The 23,575-nt window shown below is 38.2% G+C and overlaps 1 protein-coding gene and 1 long non-coding RNA gene across 2 annotated transcripts in view; one reads left to right on the top strand and one right to left on the bottom strand.

The window, feature by feature from the left end:
- The window catches only part of LOC104911526, a 28,457-nt gene extending 8,749 nt beyond the window's left edge, over positions 1 to 19,708 (top strand). The window contains exon 3 of the long non-coding RNA XR_793966.3: positions 16,962 to 19,708. This is a non-coding gene — a long non-coding RNA (uncharacterized LOC104911526). The remainder of the gene's footprint in view (positions 1 to 16,961) is intronic.
- Positions 19,709 to 21,934: 2,226 nt separating this feature from the next.
- On the bottom strand, positions 21,935 to 23,205 carry LRRC3B (leucine rich repeat containing 3B). Its single transcript, XM_010712876.3, has one exon. It carries the CDS (start codon positions 23,040 to 23,042, stop codon positions 22,263 to 22,265), a length of 780 nt encoding a protein of 259 aa, XP_010711178.1. The 5' UTR covers positions 23,043 to 23,205; the 3' UTR covers positions 21,935 to 22,262.
- Positions 23,206 to 23,575: the final 370 nt, after the last annotated feature.

The raw sequence follows: 23,575 nt of genomic DNA, 5'->3' as shown, positions 1-23,575 counted from the left end.
ACACTCATTTTCAGTGAAAAAGAAATTTAAGGAAATGTTGTTACATAGGATATCAGAAAATTTGTTGTGGGTTTCATCTTCATAAGAGAGTGGTAGAAATTCAAACAGACAAATCCATTTACTTCAGTTTCCCTTGGCTAGGTAAGAAACTTAGGACTACATTACTTTTTTTCACTAAATATTTGAAAGCGCTAATTGCCACTTATCTCAAGTGACTGAAAAATTAAGATGTTAAGCTGAGCAGGGAAAATAACATGAAGTAATTTTACTAAGCATCAAGTTTATTTCTTAGGAACACACTAGGATTCTTTCAATAGATTTTAGAGCACAGAACTGTCCGTACAAACTCTGTCCACGCATAGACATACCAACATCTGCAGAGAATTTTTCATTCTGCCATTAGAGAGAAGGCTTCACTGACTATGTCTATCCCAAGATGCACACTCTCATGTATTTGAAAGAAGGCTCATCACACCCAGTTTTAAACTTTTACAACATAGACGTCTATAATAAAGAGCTCACTGTAGACAGTCACTGAGGCATCATTTCCAGAAGAGGAGGAATCATGCCCTAAAGCAACTCTTTCTCTCCTACTTGGTAGATAACTCCTTTTGGTCAAAGAATCCCTTCAGAGCTTTCCTTTTCTGCATTTATGTGGGCTGGATCTAAAATTCAGGCTGATATAAAGACGGGATTTTCTTGGGTTGTTTCAGAAACCTAGTCAGGGTCAGAGGAGACATTTGGATAGAAGGCTAATGGTCTTTTTTTATTATCTTACCTGGAGGGAGAAAGGAGTGGTAACACAGCTGTTGGCATCTTGCAGCTACTCTAAAATACTACTACAGTACATCCCGTTGTTTCTTGTGATTCAAGCATAATGAAATGTGCAAAAGAGTTTACTACACTACATCCTTTTTAAGACCTATTTTTTGCAGTTCAGATGCAGTGTATCAGGGCTACAGTTTCACTGCCGTCATTATTTTTTTCATAAATTCAACCACATCATTCAGCAATTATGTTTCCTGATTTGGATTCCTGAGAGTTTTCGAGGTTCTTGCAGTCTACCAGCTAATGTCCATACCTAAATATGTTCTTCTAGCCACTGGAACTGATCATTGTGTGCCCCATATTTCTCCTTGAGGCACACCCAATCTAGTTATTCTAATCAGAACAGATGATCTCTGCAGCTATTTTAACTACCTAGTCAGTAGGAAGAGAAGGCTTTCACATTGGCACCAATGTGGATTTTGTACATACCAGTTTTTTTTTTTGCTCCAGGAACTGGAAAAAGCACATCAAACTACTGTTGTTGCTTGGATGTATGCCATGCTCAAGAAAATTTTGCTGTTATGCATTAGCAGGGTGACATGGTCAAAATGATCAGCTTCCAGTTTGGCAGTTTTTGTTATGATGTCGATGAGCTTTATAATAGTTATCATTGCCTAAAACATAAATGCACGTACTAGACACAGAATAGGAGTGGTTAGATGATATTGAGCACATTCAGTGATATCATTATGTATAAAAAAAAAAGCAAAAGTATTCTGTTCACTTCAAGCCAAGCCTAAGAAAATGCACAAGCGAGATTTGACCTTGTGGTTTTTGAAATGATCATGGAAACTGAGTGCTCATTCCATCTGAGAACAAGCATGGAGAGCCAGTACAGATTAAATAGGTGCTTGCTATATCTTCAACAGAGGTGAGAGTTTTCTGGAGTATTTTAGCCAACAAGGCCAAATTGTTAAAAACTGAAGAAATCACAACTAGGAAGAAAAGATACAGTCTCATAAGTGCACAATAAATTCTCCAGTGGTTTTATACTCAATTTGAAAGAACTACAAACTACCACCTACTTGCCACTGGCCATAACATCCATTCAGTGGGGACCTGCAGTATGATAGCTAATGAGGTGCTGATGATATATTCAGCAAGCACCAACTCACTGAATGTGAGCTTCCAGATCTTCCTGCACTGAGACCATCTGCCCAGGGCACAGCTCTGCCACCTGCCTTTGAGAATCCCTTTGGCCTCTGCAGCTCAGTGGAGAAGTTTCCTGGCACTTCCTGTGCTGAAGTCCTCTGTGAGTAATTAGTCTATATAGATATATTTTGAGGTGAAAACACTGAGCTTCCTCTCTGTTAATTGCAGAATGTTTAGCTTTTGGCAGACTGTTGTTGCAAAACAGGCTTTGGAAGCATTAGCATTAGAGTAAATAGCACTAAAAAGGCAAGAATGTTACCCTGAAAAAACAGCATGTTATTCAGCTGTCCGTGTGACTGAAATGTTTGACTTCAACGCTTTCTTGTTTTAATTAAACATGCCCCATTCTTTCTTTCAGAAAGAGAATTTCAGTTCAGAAGCATAATGATAAAGAAAAATTAATTATTCAGATTTACTGAGGACAAAGAAAGATTTCTTTCTCAGTCAATTTACAGTCAGTCTGTCAGGGCCTCTTGGAAAAGAAACCTGAGTGGGTAATTAACAGGAATTACAGCAACACCAGTGATGAGAGCTCAAAATGCCAGAAGCATAAATGTTCTTCAGGTGCTTTCATTGTCCAGAACGCTAGAAAATGAGAGCAGTGCCCTTTTTTCTCCAGGAACTCAAAGTGAAACATTTATCTTTACAACATAACTCATGCCAATCTTACTCTCAAGTCCTAATCTTAGGCACATTAAAATGAATAAGGTCTTTTTGTCCATATCAGTGAGTGCTTCATCAGACCCTCTGCTCTGAGGAATGGATTTTTAGGAGAGAGCCGCTCTTCCTTGTTGAGATACGTGGCTTTACTTTTGGACGTAGAGATTTCTAGTGCTAGTGGGAGGTGACTACTTGAACTACATATCTTTCTTCAAGACCACGTTTCCAGTGTGTTTCCTCATTAAGTATGGAGAGGGCCTCTGTTTTTAACAGGACAGTGGTTTTTAGTGTAATTGGGTATCTGCTGTGTTGGAAGTTGCACGTAGAAAGGATATAAAATTATAAAAAATATTAATAAAAAATTCACAATCAAAATCATAATTCTGTGACAATGTTGAGAAACAGATATTTCAATTCAACATTCCTAACGTGCCAAAATCAGTGTCAAGTCATGGAATAAGGCTTTATACCCATTACTACTCTTCTATTCTTATTTGCCTTGAAGTCCGTTACCATGGTATTAGATGCTCATTTCATTGTGGTATCTTAAGGATTCACACACGCAAAATTCATGGGAACAATACTTTATTGTTAAAGTGAGGTAGAATCAAAGACAAAGGAAATTGATATCCTTATTTTGATCATGGTAAAATATAGACTAAGTGCTCATATGGAGAACTCTGAATCTTGAATAGCCTGCTATTATGCAAATTATGCATACTTCTGGGGGAGAGTTTCTGTTTCTTGAACTGTAAATGTCTTTGTGCATACGGAATCACCACTACTAAATCTGATTATTGGAAATATATTTAAAACCAAATCACTTGAGTGATTCTGGTTTTATTCTTGTATAGATGCATCAGCAGATGTTTATTTTTAAGATGAATTATAGTAATTTAAGAAAGGAAAAAAAGACACTGCACAAATAAAGCCATATATGACAGACAATGAATTATATTAGAAAATGTCAAATGATCAATTCTGCATATGTGCCCAAGACTCCAAATACCTATTCAGATATTAATCAACTACTCCGTACAGGAGACTTTTGGCTCTTGGCTGTTATGTTTGGTTATACAAACTTGGTAACTCAAAAAGAATGTTTTTGAGGGTCAGATGCTGACTGCTTTCACAGTCCTGTCACAAGCAGACAGCCTTAATGAAGACAGAGACCAGAGCCACCTCTAGGGCTGTTCCTCACTCTGCTGGCATCTGGTCATGTGTAGTTGGCAGCCACCTTGTGAATCAAGTGGCTTCTGTCATCCCTTTCAAGAAACGCTTAAACCAAAGATTAGAATGGAAAGTCAGCCCTTTGTATTCACTCCTGGTGCTAAGGATACCTCTTGGAGTTAGGCAATACTTGGCTTTCCAGTAAACACTCTTTTAAACATCATCATTTTTCACCCAGCAAAGGTTACTGAAGTAATATGCATGCAGAGGAAGATAGGATCTTACAATTAATCGCCTCATATAAAATGAAAAGTCTCCTCCTTACGCACAAGAGGATTTTAGCCTTGTCAGGGTCAATCCATAGGTCTCTCATTAGCATTTTTTTGTTCAATTCTTTCAAGGAATTACTGAACCTACATAGGGTAATCTAGTTAAATAAAGAAATAGTGTAATAAGAAGTCATTACACAGGGAAGGAAAGACAAAAAAAGCAGTGACAGGAACTCAGTAAATATGAGGATATAAATAAAAGGACAGGTGCTATCTTCAGTCGTATAATGTGACAGGGACTCAGTAATTGACCTAAAAATAGAGGTGACTAGAAGAAAACACTCTGAAAAGCTCAGTAGAGGCCGTAACCTCAGCTGGTGTAATTCAACATACTTCCACAGAAATCAGCACAGAAGTGAATCACTACAGCATAATAATAAGGACTTATACACTTATGGAAGTGGCAAAAATAGCACTTGTCAGAAAAAATTACTCAAAGCTACAGAAAAATGCTTATTGATATAGACCACGTTCTGTGAACAGAGCTGTGATTACTATGTTATGCTTACAGTAAAGGCAAGCAATGCATAGACCAGGTTAATTTTAAATACACGTTAAGCAAGAAACATTTGGTAACTATGATACAGATGGTAACAATCCTAAAAAGAAGGGATCATGTTTATATTTTCCTCTATGACAGTATTTTTGGAATGACAATGGGTAAATCAGAACAAATACTTAAGTGGATGATTCTCAGTTGGATATATATCTGATCAGATTTCAAACTTCGTCAATTTTTGCCTTGGATATAATTATCCCAGGCTGTGGAGAATTGCTGAAGTAAAATTGCTTATCAGAGGCAACTGCTGATTTTAAAAGAGAGACATTTCACATCAATCTATAGACAAAAGGATGCTGAAAGTCCATTTCAGATGATCTAAATCTGAATTTCATTTCTTTTGCTTTGAAATGAGATATTAGATCTCGGTTTTATTCCGTTTCAAAACTGAACTGCTCAGCTGCTTTTGGATCCCATCCTGGACAATCTCACTGTTGTGAAACCTCGAGAGAGAATAGATGAAGCAATACTAGTTTTCTCTTTTGGTAGATTTTTTTTTTCCCATTTGAATAAAAATGTTTCATAAAGTATGAGAAATTCAGCTCCTAAAGGAGTAAACAGGAGGAGAAGCATGCTTTCTGCCTCTCATGCTAGCCAAGAATACTGCTAAATCTGTGGTTTAATCGCTGACATTTTATGCAACAGTCTATAATTAAAAGCAGAGTTTTCACCCTAAATGCATCTTATGCAAGCAACATATGTTTTGTGCAATTCAACTTAACTGCTCTGAGTGACTGAAGAAGTAACTTCATTCCTGAGACCTGAGACTGGGCTGTTTCCTTACGATGCTGCTATGTTTCAGGAAGCCAAGCTCAGCATTACCCTTGCCACCATTATAGAGAGGGAGATGCCCTTGTTGTTGCAAATCACCGTAGCGCTGTGAACTTTCACAGTGCTGCACAGATTCCACACCCTGTGACTGTGAGTCCCACTTAAGCAGTCTCATTTGACTGCTGAGACTCCATGCCTCATGAGGATAAATGTATCTAGAAGTGGTTTTATCCCAGAGTAGCTAAATGCAAAATGCTGTAGCAGACTCAGCTCCTCAGATGCCTTTCTGGGTCATTGCATCCATTTTGCACATTCAAAGGTGATCATCCTTCTATGAACCATTTCAGAATGGCATACTTTAACACAATGGAGGAATGATAAATGATAGAAAATGCTCTATTTTCTGTTACAATAATTCTGCCCGAGCTAACTTGATAGCACAAAAAATCACACAGTTCAATACAAACTTTTAATAGTTTTGAAAACGTACTCACAAAATAGAATTTCAGCTTTCCTGAAGACGAATGAAAGCTGTACGGGTGTATTATTTCTAAAAGATTAGCTTAGCCAGAAAGGGTTATGGAAGCATTATGGTTACTGGCTTTAAATAGAAGCCAACAAATTTTTAAACCAATTAAACCAACAGCTTTTCATTATTTGCAGTTGAATAGGCTAAAGTGAAATAAAACTAACATGCATGCCTTTAGGTTACAAGATAATTTCTCAGAAGAGCAGTGGAGTAACATACAGTACAGTTTTCTTCAAGCAGCAGAACCAAAAAAAAAAAAAATAATAATAAAATAAAGCAAGCAAATTTCAGAAACAGTCAGAACTATCTGGAACATCAGCTTCTTCAGAAAAAGAAAATGCTGATATATATTTTTTTCCACATAATTTTGAATGAGCTCTCCTCAAGTGCCTAGAAATCTCTTTTAAGAAACTTGACACCATATTGATTTTTTTTGCTGCATCATCATGAAACACCACATAATAGGATAATACAATAATAACATTTCTTGTAATATTTCTTCTTTGGTTGGTCTTGTCCAGAAATGTCCTAAGGATTTTTAAAATGTTTTCTATTTTACCTGAAATACTTCACTGAGCCTACCTGTGACCCAACTAGTCACCCATCAAATGTGTCATCAGCTGTCATCACTGCAAAGCTCACAGGATAGTGCCAAGTGAAAAGTCTGATGTGGAGCAAAAATATATTGATGCTTTGATTATTTGTATTTAAGCATTTTATGCATTTCTGAAACCACAAAGATAGACACATGTTTTGTCACCACAGTTTCTTGTACTAGATCCTATTAATATAGCACTTTGTTCAAGTCTTGTCTAAAGTGAGCAAGTACATACATGTATGAGTATAGTCTGCCTTCTTTTCACAAGAGTCTTCTTGCTACCTGATGGAAATCATAAAATAATAAAGTTTGGAAAAGACCTCTAAGATCATCTCATTCATCACCACCATATCCCTAAATTATGTCCCTCAGTTCCACACCTAGACATTTCTTGGAGACCTCCAGGGACAGTGACTCTACCACCTCCCTGGGCAGCCTGCTCCAATGGCTCACAACTTTTCTGAGAAGAAATGTTTCATAACAGCCAATCTGAACCTCCCGTGATGCAACTTGAGGCCATTCCCTCCCAGCCTATCACTGTTCCCTGGAAGAAGTGGCCGATCCCCACCTCACCACAACCTCCTATCAGGCAGTTGTAGAGAGCGATCAGGTCTCCCCTGAGCCTCCACCAGACTGAACAATCCCAGTTCACTTAGTTGCTCCCTTTAAGACTTGTGCTCCAGATCTTCACAGCTTTGTTGTAGTTAGGGGCCCAAAACACAGCACTTGAGATGTGGCCTCACCAGTGCCAAGTACAGACTATGAATACAGAGTACAAACGCTGCTTTTAACTTTGTAAGCATATGGGGGATGTGCTGAGGATCAAATAGAGGCATAGAAATGCTAGGGAAGCCTCACAGTAGTATGTTTCTCTCCTGGTAGAGGCAGGTACATCCAAGACTCTGCAGTACCAAGATTGCAGAGCAAATCTGCAGCAGTGCATTATCTATCAGCAAATCTGTGCAAACATGCTTGGTTAATAAAGGGAAAATTCTTTCCGACCATTTTGTGAAAAAAAAACATCACAGCCAGATTGTTTGAAGTCCCACTTATTTCATATTTACCAATCTGTGCGTTCTCCATTTTGACAGAAAATACTGTCTTCAATATTGACACTGGCAAAGTGGCCAGTAGAGTTGGTGTTGTTTTGAGACACGTTTTTTAAAACAAGTACTTGATTAGTTAACAGTGCTCCATACTGCCAGTATCAGTGCTGAGATCATGATGAATACTATTTGCTCTCAAAAGCTGAAAACACTGCATTTTTTTAAACAACTACAGCATTGTTTCAGATGTGATGATATAAGGCCTCTGGCAAGGTACGTGGGAGGAGCTGACATGTTTTTGTAGGCCAGTTGACATAACTGGGAGACAAACAAACAACAATTTCTGCTGCTTTTGCAGTTTGCAGAAGTTTGTCTGTCTGTTGGTTTTCTTCCCCTATTTTTTTTCTTCTCAGTTATATCCCTAAGTTGAATAAATGACAGTACCTTCCCACTTTGAGAACAGGCACACTAGCAAGGGAGAGAAAGTGTGAATATGCTTGAAGACTTAGAAAAGTGAAAGATTTTGACAACTTAATTCAAAACCAATGAACTAAGCGGAAATCTTTGCATTAACTTAAGTACATGGGAGATGATCAAGGACATATTGCATTCCCTTTTATGTAAAGTTTTGCACTTGCTTTGCTGAGATGAACACCTGTTGCCAGCAATGGAGTACCTTCACAGATGTTCCCAATATTCATAGATTTTAGCTGAGGGAAAAGAGTTTAGATAGGTGGTTACATTAGGGGACTATGTAAACATAGTTTGTCTTAAACCTAAGATTCTGTTGTGGAGTGTAGGCTTTCTTCTGTTTTCCCAACCTTTTTTCCCATGATAACTGCAAACACAAGAGGAAGGTGAAATAGGAGAATCATATACTGTACACCAACAAGCCTCAGAAGTTTGTCTCGGAACAAACAAGCCATTCTGTCATCAGCTGCTTTTGAAGAGCTTGCAGATAGGCAAATTTATCTTCATGATGAATGTGATATGCAAAATGGAAGCATTTCAGTATGTGACATACTTCTAAAGCTAAATATTCCTGGCCGACTGGTTAATTCAGACTCCATTAAGTTATGATCTGACACCAAGACCTGTGGTTGCAATGAGTGACCAAGTATCCAAATACTCTGAACCCTTAACCCTTGTTGAGACATTCAAGTAAATGTAGAGACAGTCTGGAGACAGTCCTTGAAAATACAATCAAAAAGCAGTGTCCTCTCCTTAAAAGTGGACATTAACAAGCTGCCTACCTTTTAGAAGGTACGTCTTGCTAGGTCTTGTTCTCACAATGTTGCAGCTTCTCTTAATCACATGCATAGAAGATACATTTATTACATCTCATTTAGAAAACAACATCCTCATTGTGGATTTGAATTAATAGATGAAGAAGAGCTTGGATTTGCACGTATCTTCAGAGCACTCCCAGTACCTCAGCCCCTGCTGGGTCTTGTCATTGCTCTGTACTCTATCTACAAGATCCAATCTCACATTCAGCAACACAGGAAAAAACAAACCAAAGTGAAAAGGGAAGAAGTGTTTGACACAAACACCCTGGCACTGGTGATCCAAGAGAATAAATACATGAGCACTGTATCAGCCCCATGCATGATGGGGGTCCAGGCAGTAAGGCAGAAGCAACATGAGCTCTTGCTGATAACCAGGTTGATGAACTGGCTGGCGGACTGCCTTTGTGTGGCCCTGCATATTGTCTGTGCCCCACTTGTAGCTAGAAAAAGCGGCTCTTAGCTGACAATTCCTGTCCACTGACAGGAATATCACCATAAATTTCACTCAGTAACTGTGACTGCTGTAGCTCCTGGGTGCAGCGCACATAGAAAGTACCCTGGGATTCGCTTCACTCTTCCAGGCTACTCTGCACTTTTGAAATGAAGACTTGCTTTTATTATTTAAAAGAATGCTGCTTTGGATTCTGTCTTTTACTTTCTTCATTAACAGACATTTCTAAACTTAGGATCATTATTATGAAGATCCTAAAGGAACATTTCTCAAGGCAAGTTGTTAATCCCACTGACTTCCAGAACAATCTGAATAATCCAGCTCTGAGTCTCCTTATTAAGGCCAGATTTATAAAGTCTTAATCAAATTCTTGTTTGAGACTTTGTAAATCTGGTCTTAATTCAGATACTTAGAGCTGGAACACAGATCCACTCAAACTTTGGGAAATTAAAAAAAATTAAAGCAGCAGATGAAGCCTGTCCACCAAATATTTCTTCCACTGTAGCTGATATGAGAGAACATACGTATTATGTATGGATGGAGCTTGTCTCCCTCATGTATTTGGTGGATAAATTACAGCTGTTGTATAGAGAATGGATGAATTGTATAAAGCTAAAATCCTCCTTCTTTTATCTTACTTTTACCTTAGACCTATCTGAAATATCTTGAGTGTAGTCTTTCAGTCTTTCCCATCCCTCATAAAGGATATTTATTTTGAGTTCTTCCACCTCCTTGAAGAAGCACGATTGTTATTAAAAACTTCAAGATCTCTTTTATCTGAGGTTAAATAGTCACTGAGAAGAATTACGCGCTATCACAGCTTGAATTAAAAACCTTTTCCAGTCTCTTATTTAATATAATCTCAGTTGGCTGTGGCAATTTACCACTTCACTATTTCTCCAGACACTGTAAACTTTTGCAGTTCTTCAATTTCAAAAGTGAAAAACAGGCAAGGGAGAAGGAAAATAAAACTGAGCCATCTGTTTCCTGAACACCTCTCCAGGCGTCTTTCATACATCTTTTCCTTTACGGGTGACCTTTACAAAGGTACATTTGTCTAAAAGTTGAGCAACAGTCCTGTACTTCATCTAGATGTTCACAGTCCTTGTTAACATCACGCACCCCAGCAGACAGCTATCACATCCACAACATTCCCGTTTAAGATGATAAGGTCCAGGGAGAGGCAGGCAGCAGGTGACAATGGCCTATATTTACAGTCCTTGATTATATTTCATGGAATTATAGTGATAACAGCCCTGGAGAAATTCTCATTTCCTTGACAATGATAAGGATCACAGGTAGAGTTGGCAACTGTATCTTAAAGAAGTTATGTATGCCTGCAGAACAAGGTCAGTTTTAAAGGCAAAATGATTGTTTGTAAACTATTCCTCTTAAATTCCTCATAGGAGCAAAAGACATAATATTGGAGTTGTAATCACTGGTGATAATTCACCTCTGGTTCAGAAGTACAGTTTTTAAGCTAAGCCAAAGCCTGATACTTATATTTTAAAGTTGTGTAATTCTTCTAAATCATGTTAGATTAGTAAGGTACTTTCAGAAAGCTAGGGAAGTATGTCCTCAGTCAACTGAAAAACATTTGCCTTTTAGCATGAAAGACACAGCACCAATTTTAGAAACTTGCTAATCAGACCCTGTTTACTAACAATTAACATGAATTGTAAAACATTTTCAGGGAAGATTTAGCTGTAACAACATGCTAGGAGGGGATGAGAGAGTAAGAAACTGAGAGAAAAATATCAGAAAATACAGTTAGTACAAGTCATTTTGCATTAACAAGATACCACTCACCCTGCCAAGTACAAAACTATTCACACACATGCAAATATATATGTATGTATATTCAGGTAGATTAATTATTCCACTGCCAGATTTCCAAAGGAGAAATAAATAGCAAAACTAGTATGGTCATAATAGACCTACTAATAGGCATAATACTATATACATAATATAATAATACATAATAATAATAGACTTCTCACTGTGCCTCTGTCTTTGCAGTATGCTGTCATGCTTTTACAAGAAGTAGAGACTTGGGACTTTTATTTGTCCCTAGTACTTTCTAGTTAGATTATAACTAACTTGTACTAGCCTTGCTTAATTGGCCTTGCAGTGCAAATGACATTTTTAATATTGTAATGATTCCTCTAAGGAAAAAAAAACACCAACCCACAAAATTCCTGTTGGCCTCCACAGCCTTTGGACTACAAGCCAGGAGTACTGCTGCCTTTAAGTCAGGAAAAGAGTTCACATAGGTGCTCCTTATCCTTCTAATGACTGATGAAATTCTAAGACTTTTCAGTATTCACTGGAGATTATAATTATAATGAGATTCTCTTTGTTATCAATCAAGCCTTGAAGCTCTCAACATTTGAGGGGAAGCACAAGTCTCTATTCTTTTTCTATTTAGCTGATCGTTAAAGTTTATGCTGAAAGAAGCTTGTGCGAACTCAAGCTCTAGTATCGGCATATTTTCCCCTAACGAGAATTCATAAGCACAACTGAAGTAGGAACAACAGCTTCAAACCAGCTGAGCCAAATATTCCCCCCAGATTACCTCAGCTATCTTTCCTTCATGCTTGGTGAAGATGCTAGCAGTTAGAAATGTGTCCTTTATGAGGACTTTCCCCATGATAAATGAGAATAGCACCTTTGATTTTAGTGGAAATACATTAAAATTCTATACATAAGAATCTGACCCTCTACTCTTTTTCCTTACATCTAGGAAAACAGCACAGTAAGAGCAGGTAGTCTCCCTTTTTAAAAGAACAGCTAAAGAAGGGAGAAGCATGAAAGGGATGATTTGATTTGTATAGCCTGTTCCCTCCTTCACTACATCTTCTCTGCATTTGCAAAGACAGATATAGCTGGTTTAAATGCCCTTATGTGGGAGAGCAGAGCAGGGACATTATTTACAATTCACTGCCTGGAAAGAGAAATATATCTCTTCTTCAGAGTAGATGGGGGTCAGGCAGGAAAGAGCCAAGCCTTAGCCAAGAGGCTGTGGTGGCAATGTGGCTGGTCTGACTGACTCAGCAGCCACCACGGAGGCTAGCACATCATCCCCACCAGTCTGCTGATTGGGATCCAGCCTTGCAGTGGGTATAAGCATGTCTGGCAGAGGGATATATCCTTCTGACCCAGGTTTGCATTCCAAGGAGGCCTCAGAGCCTGCCGCTGAAGAGAAACTCCTTAGCTGGGATAGGTGAGACTGGGCAACTAATCTCTTCCATGGGAAGCATGGGCATCCTGGTATCCCTCCCTACCCAGCACAAACAGAAACAATGGCAGTGGTGTTATGGAAGGTAGAAAACAAGTCACAGCATCACCAATGAATGCTCCCTGAATGAAAAATCCTCACACAGAGCATCCTTATCAGGTATTCCTTCCCTCTCTGCAGATAGTTGGACTTCTCCCATTTGCACACTACTGGGTTACAGAGCTGTCCTGACTTTTCCAGTAACTCTCCTAACCTCCTCCATCTATTCAGATCCTTCTTCATCCATACCAGTTGCTCCTCTCTCCCTGCAAGCACAGGGATCAGATTCCCACCACTCCGACCCTGCCCACTGCTTGATCACTCCATTCTCATAGAAGATGAAGTCTATGCACGGAAACACAATGTCTGACAAACAAGCAGATAGGTTGCCATGCCATTTTGCCATTAAAATAGCAAAGTGCAACTGTCAGACATACTAGGTTGCTCAGAGGCAGGTGCCCCACGGTTTGGGCATGGAGGACATGGCTGACTCCTTGCCCTGGGGAAGTGGCCCCAAGCAAAAGCAGCTTGGCAGACTCAGACATGACACAGAACATGCAGCAATTAAGTGTGTCTTTGGTATGGAAGTGATAAGTAATCATTTAATTACTGTGCTTTCCTTTTTACAGGAAAAGTTCCAGTGTTAGGCCACTAAGAAAAGAGAAGACTTTTAAAATGATCAGGAACCTTTTGTATCAATACTGGAGTAACACAATCATGGTGAACACACTGTCCTTCTCCCCATCCAAACCTACACGCTTGTGGATAGCTTCCCTGGGATGGTTCCCTTGCTACCATCCAGCCTTGTTATCTGCATACGACTAATTCAAATGCAAGGCATTTTGATTCTCACTCTCCTACCAGCAGCACCCAGCTGAGTCAGATGAAGCTGTGCCCATGCTAGTACATACGTGTCAGACAGGACGCTGGAAGAGCTGAAGTATGTGGTCTTGATCCAAAGCAGTTCTGCACAAGGGCTAACAGCTGGTGTTTCAAACCAACTCCATCACAAACAACTTCATCAGGCGTGCAGTGACAGGTGCCACTGGACCACTCTCCAATTTGTCAGCCAGATCATGCCACACCTTTCATGGGCACATTTTCAGTTCATACTTAAAAGCTTCTTCTTTATTATGCTCCATTCATACAACATCTGCATCAGAAAATGCATGCTGCTGGACACAGTGCTCACAGAACATGTGCTCAGTCACTACCCATACACCTCTACAGCTACAGCTGACTGCCACACAATGCTGTTATAACAAATCTACTGGCATCAGAAGGGAAAGCATTAAGCACTGTTTAAAGACTTGCCTGCAGGATTTTCCAAATGTAAAGTGTATTTAATCAATGCATCTCTGTGTGCTTTCAGCAATAGCAGCTCAGCTATGAAAGACTCAGTTTTCTCAGCCTAAATGATCTGTTCTCTCTGTTAAGCATGGCCTCTATTTACTGAGGCTGTCAGGGGTCAGAAATGAAATGCGTGTCAGGTGTCCTCAGGTCCACAATTATGTACTATCATGTTTCTAATTGAGGTAATTTCCATGAAGGACCTTTCTTCCATGCCCTAAGGAGAGCCAGAAAATTTGGAGCTTGTTTTTTCCAAGATAACTTTTTGCTCACCTCCATAATGCTGTTCATGGAGGACACAATGGTGCAGAACAGCAGTAATTGAGGAAAAATACTGGAATACAAGCATTTAACCAATAATGATAGTTGTTTTCCAGAAGCCTGCTGACTCTAGCGATTTTGCTAAAAAGTAACTTTGTGACTGATGCTGAGCAAACGCATTACTGGAAGCCAATAACCTGCAGCCAACCTGCTTTAATACCATCATTTTTTTATAGGCTGAAAAAGACCACTATCGTATTCATTCACTTCCTGATTCCAGAGAGGCCTATGTACAGCCAGATACAAAATGGTACAGTCTGTATTTTGTCACACAAGCAATACAAAGTAAAGACAACTGACATTGCTATTAACCACCAGCTTAAGGTGATCCCTCATTGTCACTACAAAGTCTGAAGGTGCATCACTGCAAAATGGCGTGATACCATTATTTAGAGGTAAATCCACATTAATTCCTGAAGTATAATCACTCCTTGCGCTCTCTATCAATAAAACATTTATTGGAGAAATACTGATCCCACTGAAGGCAATGTCAAAACTGCCAACTTACATGCAGCCCAGAGTGTGTTCCTGGATTTGTGAAAGAAGTCTGCTCATAAAGAAAACTCCATATCAAGTTAGGCTGGGAATTTTGGTACATCACAATGTTAGAACACAAGACATACATTTCTTTTATTATATAGAAATAATTGTCAGCGTTACAATTTGCATCTGGTGTGATGCTTCCAAATATACTTACAGAGCTGTCACAGTTTTTGAAGAGAAGTAAATGTTTCATGGTGCCGCAGAGCTTGTCTTTTCAAAGAGTACCTTTACACTTCACCCAGCTCTTCTAAAAAGTTGATCTTCTTTTTACTGCAGAACTTAAGAAATAATAAATTACATTTTGTTCATTTATTGATCAGCTGTTTTATATTAAAAAAAAATCATAATGTAGATACATATCTCATTTTTTTTGCAAAAATTCTACTATAGTCATCAGTTCAAGAATCTTGTAGAAACCATGAGAAAAGAGCAGAACTATGCCCAGTGAAGTCACCACTCATAGCAACAGGAAAAAGTTTTTGATAAGTGAAAAAAACAAAAAACTTGTTGAAGCTTAATTAAAGATTTATGAAAGGTACTTTAAAACATTATACGGTAACAATAGTTGTACTAAACAACAGTGACTGCACCCAGATAAGGGTAGGAGGTTTTGTATTCTGTAACAGCAACCAAATTTGCCTGTAGCTCCTGAAATAAGGTAGCAAAAAGATGTGTGGGTTGCCCCTCACACAGCCACATTAAGAATACAAACATTAGTATTTACCTGACAATCTGAAATCTCTCCAGCAGAATCTTAATTCAGCAGTTCTTCTCTTTGGCCACTAAATTTAATTAACAGGGCACAGAAGTATTGTCTAGAGCTTGCTACGCTCACAGTTCTTCCTTCAGCCAATGTGATATGCTTCCACCTTCTCTGTTGCAGACAGCTCCATTTATAAGAATCTTTGCAGAAAGCGAATATTAATCTGGCTTAGGTAGAGAAATGAAAAATTGGTAAACTATGAAATGCAGTGTTTAGCACAAAGCTAATCCCCATAGGAAGAAACAAGAATGGGTGTTTGTTAGTTTGTTTGTTTTTCTTTTTAACTTTGTAGAGCTTTGATTTATGAAGAGGATTTGAAAATTCTGGAGGTTTTTGGTTTTTTTTTTTTTCATTCCTAGATTTCTCTATGCTTCTTTATATTAAAAACTTTCAGAGTCTTCTGAAAAAGAGCAAAGTTTCCTGGTCATACCTATGTAAGGAAAATTATAATTTTACATATTATAATATTTCATAAATTTCTATGAACAGAGACATACAAGTAGACCATAGTGAAGACAGAATTTAACTAATATGCTAAAATTCATTTGCCTTTTTAATACTGATAGGTTTGCCTTTGAAGATCTATTTTTTTGCAAATTAAGAGGGAGCCTTAAAAAGGCTAGTGATTATGATTATGAGACAAAAACTAATAATTACAAGGGATATAGATATCTAAACAGAATGTTCAACATATGGATTTTTTTTTCCACCTCAATGGCCAGTTTAATCTGCCACTAACAGGCATTGGAAATTGCTCTCTCTTTATGAATTCTGCATGCAAACTGCCCCACAGAACCAGCAAGATAATTAAAACGAGTGTTTGAAACCTCAAAGCAGCATTAAGAATAATACAGATGTTTGAATTCCCAAATAATTCTCTGTTTCTAAAGTTTGCCTCCAGAAGTGAAAGCTTAAACGATCCATTTTTCATTCCTGAGCTTATGCTGGTTTTAGCAGCTGTATTCACAGCCATCTAAAGAAAACTCCTTCAAGGGGCATAGATATCTCCTAGGAGAAAAACATGGCCAAACACACTGCAGTGCCAAAAACCTACTCATTAATAAGTGCAGAAGGGAGAACAGATCCAGGGATATTAGTCATGTTTCCACTCTCCAGCCTTTACAAACAGGACTGAGCTAAAAGTCATTACATCATTCACCTATCCATTTTTATTTCTAGAAAATTGTATCACTTTCTGTGAGCCAGAAAGAAAAAAAGATTGTTCACAAAGCTCTATATGGTAACCGATGGGTTCAACTAAGGATATAGAAAGAGATGAGGATGAGCTATGTCACTCACCCTGTTTTCTTTCTTGTTCTGTGCAGCTGGTGTTGGGACTACAGGAAGCTCAGAAGCAGCACCAATCGCATCTCCAATCAACAAAGCAACCTGCTTCATGGAAATAGGGCAATGAAAACATCCAAAAGACTTCATATTTTATCCACATTTGTAAATGAGGAAACATGAAAGAATTTGAGAGGCATATGGATGATCTGCATGCATGCATACTCATGTATTTCACATGCACAGAACATATACTTCATATGTTGACATGGAATGGCATCTGCAATCTGAATTTGATGCTTATTGGTTGTTTTCACTCTTCAAATTAACTGACTTGTGCATTAATCAATACCAAAGATGCCCAGGTATTTCCCTACCACTTTGAAGAAATCATGCTTTCCACAATCCCATCTTTGAATATTTGTTTCTTTTCACTGCAATGTCCTGTGTTTTATCACTTAAATGCATGTGCTGTAACAAAATACGTATTTTCTAAAAAACACCTTCATCCTTAATCAGAACTGCTATAATTTCTGTTGCAAGAAACAGAGATAAATCCTTCTGAAGTTATTTTATAGTGTTCTATTGATGGTTGGACTAGATAGTCTTATTGGTCTTTCCAACCTTAATGATTCTATGATTCTACCATTCCGTCCTCTCTCATCTGACTCCATGCTGAAGAGACTCTGACTGATTTATCTCTTCTCCCGTGGAAACCACCTCATATTCTTGATGATCTTACTGCCTTTCTCTTCTATAGTTCTAGATGACAGATTTATGGAAATGAGAAGAACTTGAAATGAAAGCAGTGCTCCAAATGTGGATTTCTCACAGATTCTATGCAGTAGTTTGTAGCGCTGTTTGACTATGCTGTTGGGTGGTCTATTTCTCTTGTTGTAATTTCTCATGTTTATCATTGCAAATCTTCTTCGATAACATTTGTCCAAACTACCCAAACTGTTCCTTCAGTAACCAGATCAGTTCTTAGCCCTTACTAAGACATGATTCCTATTTCTGGTGTGCTTGGAAAAAAAGTACTTTATTGTTTTGTTTGTTACCTTGCCTTTATATCTAACCATACCACAATTTACACTTCACTTCCACCTTCCTTCTACAGATTTCACTCCTACAATTTAATGACTATGTTTTTAATTCCCGAGAGTCTCATTTACTCCTGTTCAGCAATGCTAGCTTCTTTTTCCAAGTGTAGAAGTAGAATGACACTCTTTTTAATTGATTTAGATTTACATTGTTACTAAGCATCACACAGAAACGTGCTGCAAGACTCCATGATACCATTAAGCATTTTAGTCTACAACTAATCCTTTTACTTAACCTTTCAAACTGAGAAACACTGTGGTGGATATTCTGCATGGCATCTCTTTATTAGAGCAGAACTCTTGCATATCCTCACTGGTCTTCCCATCACTGTATGCTGTGTGTGTACTTGCAGTGCCTCAGTAGCATTGTAATACTACGTAATTAGTTTGTCCCTTCAGAGAAGATCAGAAGGACAAACACTGAATGTATAAATAAAACTGTATAAGTATCAGAGCTGCATACTCACAACAATGTACTTAGAAAAGAGATGCTGCAACTGAAAATCATTCTTTCCTCAGCAGTGCATATTAAAAGATCTGCCTGCCAGAAATCTGTTTCTCCTCAAAAGGACTGGTCAACATATTCACCCTCTCCTAATGCTGTCTGTTTCCTCCTTTCTGCTTTGCTTCCAAGACTTACTGTTCCTTTATGAGAATTCCATGGCAGCACTGAACTCAGTGGAAACTGCCACAGGGATGGCAGCCCCTGAAAGTTATGGGCATGCTGATGCAAAATGTTGCTACTGAAGAATCATAAAGATTGGAAAAGACCTCTAAGATCATCTAGTCCAACCATCAACTTGGTACTGAACATAAAAAATAACTTCAGAAGTTATAACTACCATGCCACTAAACCATGTCCTTCAGTGCCACATCTACACATTTCTTGAACAATTACAGGAACTCTGCCATTTCCCTGGGCAGACTGCTTCAAGACTCCATCACTCTTTCTGATAATAAATTTTTCCTAATATCCAACCTGAACCTCCCCTTATGTAACTAAAGGCCATAATCTCTCGTCCTTTTGCTGTTACCTCAAAGAAGCCACTTAAAACATAATATATTTTAATGGTGAAGGTATTTTTATCTAATTTCACATAAAACTGAGAACAGAATAAAAACAAAGATTGAGTAAATATATACAACATATAGAATAAAATATGAGTCTAAATAATGCAGCTGAAATGCACCATTGCTCCTCACCCACAGAACATAGTAACAGTACAAAGTTAGCAGAGAAAAATCAGAATTCATTTTAAGGAGAAGAATCAAGCTGAGAGAGGTATCTTTAACCATTTAGAAACAAAAAATAGGACTTTTTTTTTAATTTTAAGTCAAGTGAAATCAGTCACATTTAAGCTGTTGAGCTCTAGCCCTGCTTTTTCTATCAGTCACTATGTTTTGCATTTCCCTCTTTATTTTCTGTCATACAATCTCCTGTGACTATGGAAACATCCAGTTCCTATCATCTGTATTTATGTGCTAAGATATTACAGCTAGAAACATACTGACTTACTCAATTTTGAGTGGAAGTATTTTGGAAAATAACCCCTTAAAATGTCACACCAAAAAAGCTTTAAAAGTTTTTGCCATTGACTTCAAAGGGTACACAGAATTTATGGGCAGAAAGTGTGTCATAAGCATGATAAAAATAAATGTCTTCTTAGTCTAAAAAATTCTACTTTTTTTCTGCTTCTTTTCATTGAAATAAACAAATGTAACTCGAATACTTGAGTTGTCATGAATACTAGCACTACCAAGTCCACATACCTGAGACACAGTGATTTAATTATTTTCCCTCATCAGCTAAATTCAGCTTGAGGAGTTTGCATCTACAGGCTGTCAAAGCACTACGTCGATTCTTAGATTTTTAACAGAGATTTCACTACTGGCTTTAAAGAAAAAGAGAAAAATATGTGAAGAGATGCTTGATGGGGAATCTACTTCAGAAAATCAATACACCCAGAGAACTGATATGAAACCAGCCTTTGTGAGCCATTCTTCAGAGTACAGCTGAACTGGGTTTAAATTGGTTTCGGTCAGGATTTATAACCCCTGGAATCATTAGCTCAGCTAGTGTAAAACAGTAGTGTCCAGAACTGTCATTATGGAACATGTAAAAGGGTGGAAAAAATTGGAAAAACTAAAATATTTTGCTGTCTCAGGCAGTTTGGGGGAAGAGAGCTGTACGTTTACATTTTAAATAAACCCTGCTTGAAAACAAATTTCAAAACCTACAAGTGGCAGACTCTCAAGAATTTTGTAAATATTGCTATTTAAGTCACTTTGTCCAAATTTTATGGAGGAATTCCAGTACTTAGTTGTGAACAAAGAGCACAGAGTTTCAGAGTAAGTTAGCACCTCCTGTGTACTCTCTTCCTTTAGCTAGTTCCCCTGCTCCCCTCCCACTTGAGCAGCACAAACATAGAAACAATACAAATTTTACTCTGAAGGCGATTTTATAGAAAATAAGAGAATTATATCAAGGAATGAACTTGGCTCCACCTATACAGAGGTCCCACAGATGTGTGTGTGTGTCCTCACATAGAGATGTCCTGTTGGGCAAGGTTTGGTATGCTGCCTGTACAATACAACATCTAATCCGATCCTTTCAGATTCACATTTGTATTTACCCCAACTGCTTTTGGCTCCTGCAAGAGGTCACGCAGAGCTGGATTCACTTCTGCAGCAGTGGAAAATTTGCTAAGATAGAGCCTGAAAATTGGATCACATAAAATGCAAACTTAACAAGATGCATAATCACCAGCCTGCATTCCTCAGTAAAAAAAAAAAAAAAAAAGAAGGAAAAAAAAAAGTCCCAATTGTCTCAATGCTTTGTAACAAATTTTAAAAGAGCTATTTTTTTAATATTCTCCTGAAAGAAAAAAGATAAACAAGAATGTGCCCTCTAAAATGTAAAAGATTATGCTTTTAACAGAAACAATCTATATATAGATAATTTAATGGGAGATACTATGTTGGATTTTTTTTAAAGAAATTAAGTCTATCCTTTAAAACTTGTTTCTGCAAAGCAATATTTTTTTACATTTTTTAATCCGCTCTTCTACAATCCATATTTCAATGTAACTTAGGTTGGATCTAAAGGGACTGAGAAATAAACATCATTTCATTATGTTGAAAAAGAGCAAGAGAAACGTCGTGAATTTGTTCCCTTCACCTCTGAAAAAAGAAAATGATCATATTCCTAAAGACAACAGGGCTACAAAATAACCATTTTATACTCAAGGCTGAGTTAACATCATTAGTTTCCTACTTTGCTAAGCATTAATCCATAAGATAATATAAAAATATTTTGTGTAACACACAACAGAACATGCTTAACCTACATCTTCATTTCCTTTGTTCCACCCCTCAAAGAGATGACGCCACTTGTAGTTATGAGGCCATATACAGATTTTAAAAACTAATTATATTTATTTTTTTTCCCATCACTCTTGGTCCTTCAGTTTGAACAGTATGACTAAGTTCGCTTTTGCCATCCTGCTGTCTTCTCTAGTCCTCAGAACACCCACTTGAAGCTCGTGGGTGTATGATGAAAACTGTCCACATTTCCCCACTTACCTCTCATTGATATCCTCAAATGTTGCTCCTTCATCTTGGTTTCTCCCCAGCACTGCCAAAACACCCCCCAGGCTCCTACACAATTTTCCATGCCTTTCTCCTGAACTCAGAGCACTCTGCTATCCCCATACTGTATCCCTCTCCTATCACGAGGAGCAATCCCAAAAATCAGCTGCCATTCACCAGCTCTTCACTTTGTGCCCTGGGGACAGATGCAACTTTTGGGAACTCTCTACTCTCGTACCTCTCATAGCCCATTTCATCATGGCTCTCATCCTCCACCTCACAAGCACTGATCATTTCCCAAAGTGCCCTGGCACCAGACAGGTTTCTGATCAATAAATAACTCTGTTTTACATGGTTCAAATTTACGCTTTTATTTGTTTTTTTAAATTAAAAAAATAAATTTCATTATTAAATAGTGGAATGGATCTAAACTAAGGTTTACATATTAATTCACTTGCTTTAGAATACCAGAGAAACAATTAGAGTATACCGCCCAGACAAAACTCTCTGTTAGAAAGCTCAACAGTGGCATAATTCAGTTAAACGGGAAAAAAAAAGTCTTAATGTTTACAATGAATGTTAGAAGTAAACCTCTGGTGTTGGTGTCATCCAAATCTAGTTTCCATCGCAAAGGCAGTCATTGTATTCGGAATACTATACCACAGTGCTAATGTCATCGGCTTCATCTGGTTTCTTTTGCCTGCTTGGCAGGGATTTCAAGTATTCAAGGTGCCTCCGTGCATCCTCCTGATTTTGCCGGACGTAATAAACCACGTATGAGATCACCATGGTGAACCAGCCAAACATAGTGACCAGCATGGCGTAATCGGTAGTCTTTTTGGGAAGGTTACAGAGGTCAGCATCATTGGCAGCATTGAGGAATGGTCTCCCAGCGTGTTCATCCAGCACAGAGGTCTTGCAGATGACATTGTTGGCCGTCTCATGGTTGACGGCCATACTCCTCAATACCTGCTGCAGTGTGCAGTCACAGTGCCATGGGTTGTTTGCAATCCTGGCTCTGGCCTTTAAGTTGTTGAAAGCGTTTTTGTGCACACTTTGAATCCTGTTGTCAGACAAATCCAGAGTCTGCAAAGTTTCTGCCACCCCTTTAAAGGCGTGTTCATCTATAAATTCAATCCCGTTTTTTGATAAATTGAGGACTCTCAGTTGGTGCAAATCCTTAAAAATTTCATTGGGGATAGATGTTATCTGATTGGAGTCCAAATAAAGTAAGACTGTTTCTGGTGGAAGATCTCTGGGTATCTCCTTGAGGTTTGCATTGCTACAGCTGACATTTAAACCTCCAGAGTGAGAACAGAGGCAGCCTTTCGGGCACATACTGGCAGAATGAAAGCACAGTATCATGAGGACAAAACTTTGTAAGAGTAGACACATGGAGAGGGAACGAGTTAACCACAGGTCTACCAAATGCATGCTGGGGTGTCAGCATAATCACACGACCATTTCTCATTCAGCCAACAGTGGTGGGAAAAGGATCGGCAAAGCTGAAGTGCGGCTTCATTTTCTTCGGTGGGATTAGTAAAAATTGACTAACATGTGGACTTCCTCATGGTCAATAGTCTTCTTAAAAACACACCTGCAAAGAGGAAGAAAAGTTCCTTATACCATAAACTCCAATCCCAACTTTTATGTTTTAAAATGCAGTGAAAGTGAAAGGCAACACCACAACACAAAATAAATGATCTATTGTCCTATCACTGCAACAGAGTATTTATTCAAGTACCTCCTATTAGCATTAAAGTGAGTTTAGTACATAAATCCCTGGAATGTTTTTAGGAGGATAGACTACCTTCAGTCCAAATTGCACTGGCTTAGGCTTTAATACTTATTAGAGGAGGCACTGTTCTTGATTTTTGTTGTTTTTTCTTTCTAAAATATCCATAAAAATAAATCACATTTTCCCTTGCTAATGCAGGGTAGGAGATGCATTAGCAGGAGTTAGGATT

The sequence above is a fragment of the Meleagris gallopavo genome, chromosome 6 (assembly GCF_000146605.3).
Source record: "Meleagris gallopavo isolate NT-WF06-2002-E0010 breed Aviagen turkey brand Nicholas breeding stock chromosome 6, Turkey_5.1, whole genome shotgun sequence".
Taxonomy (NCBI): domain Eukaryota; kingdom Metazoa; phylum Chordata; class Aves; order Galliformes; family Phasianidae; genus Meleagris; species Meleagris gallopavo.
This window is presented reverse-complemented; position numbering and strand designations above follow the sequence as displayed.

Coding starts and splice junctions, on each gene's coding strand:
- LRRC3B (XM_010712876.3), bottom strand. CDS start 23,042: ATGCATTTGGTAGACCTGTGGTTAACTCGTTCCCTCTCCATGTGTCTA.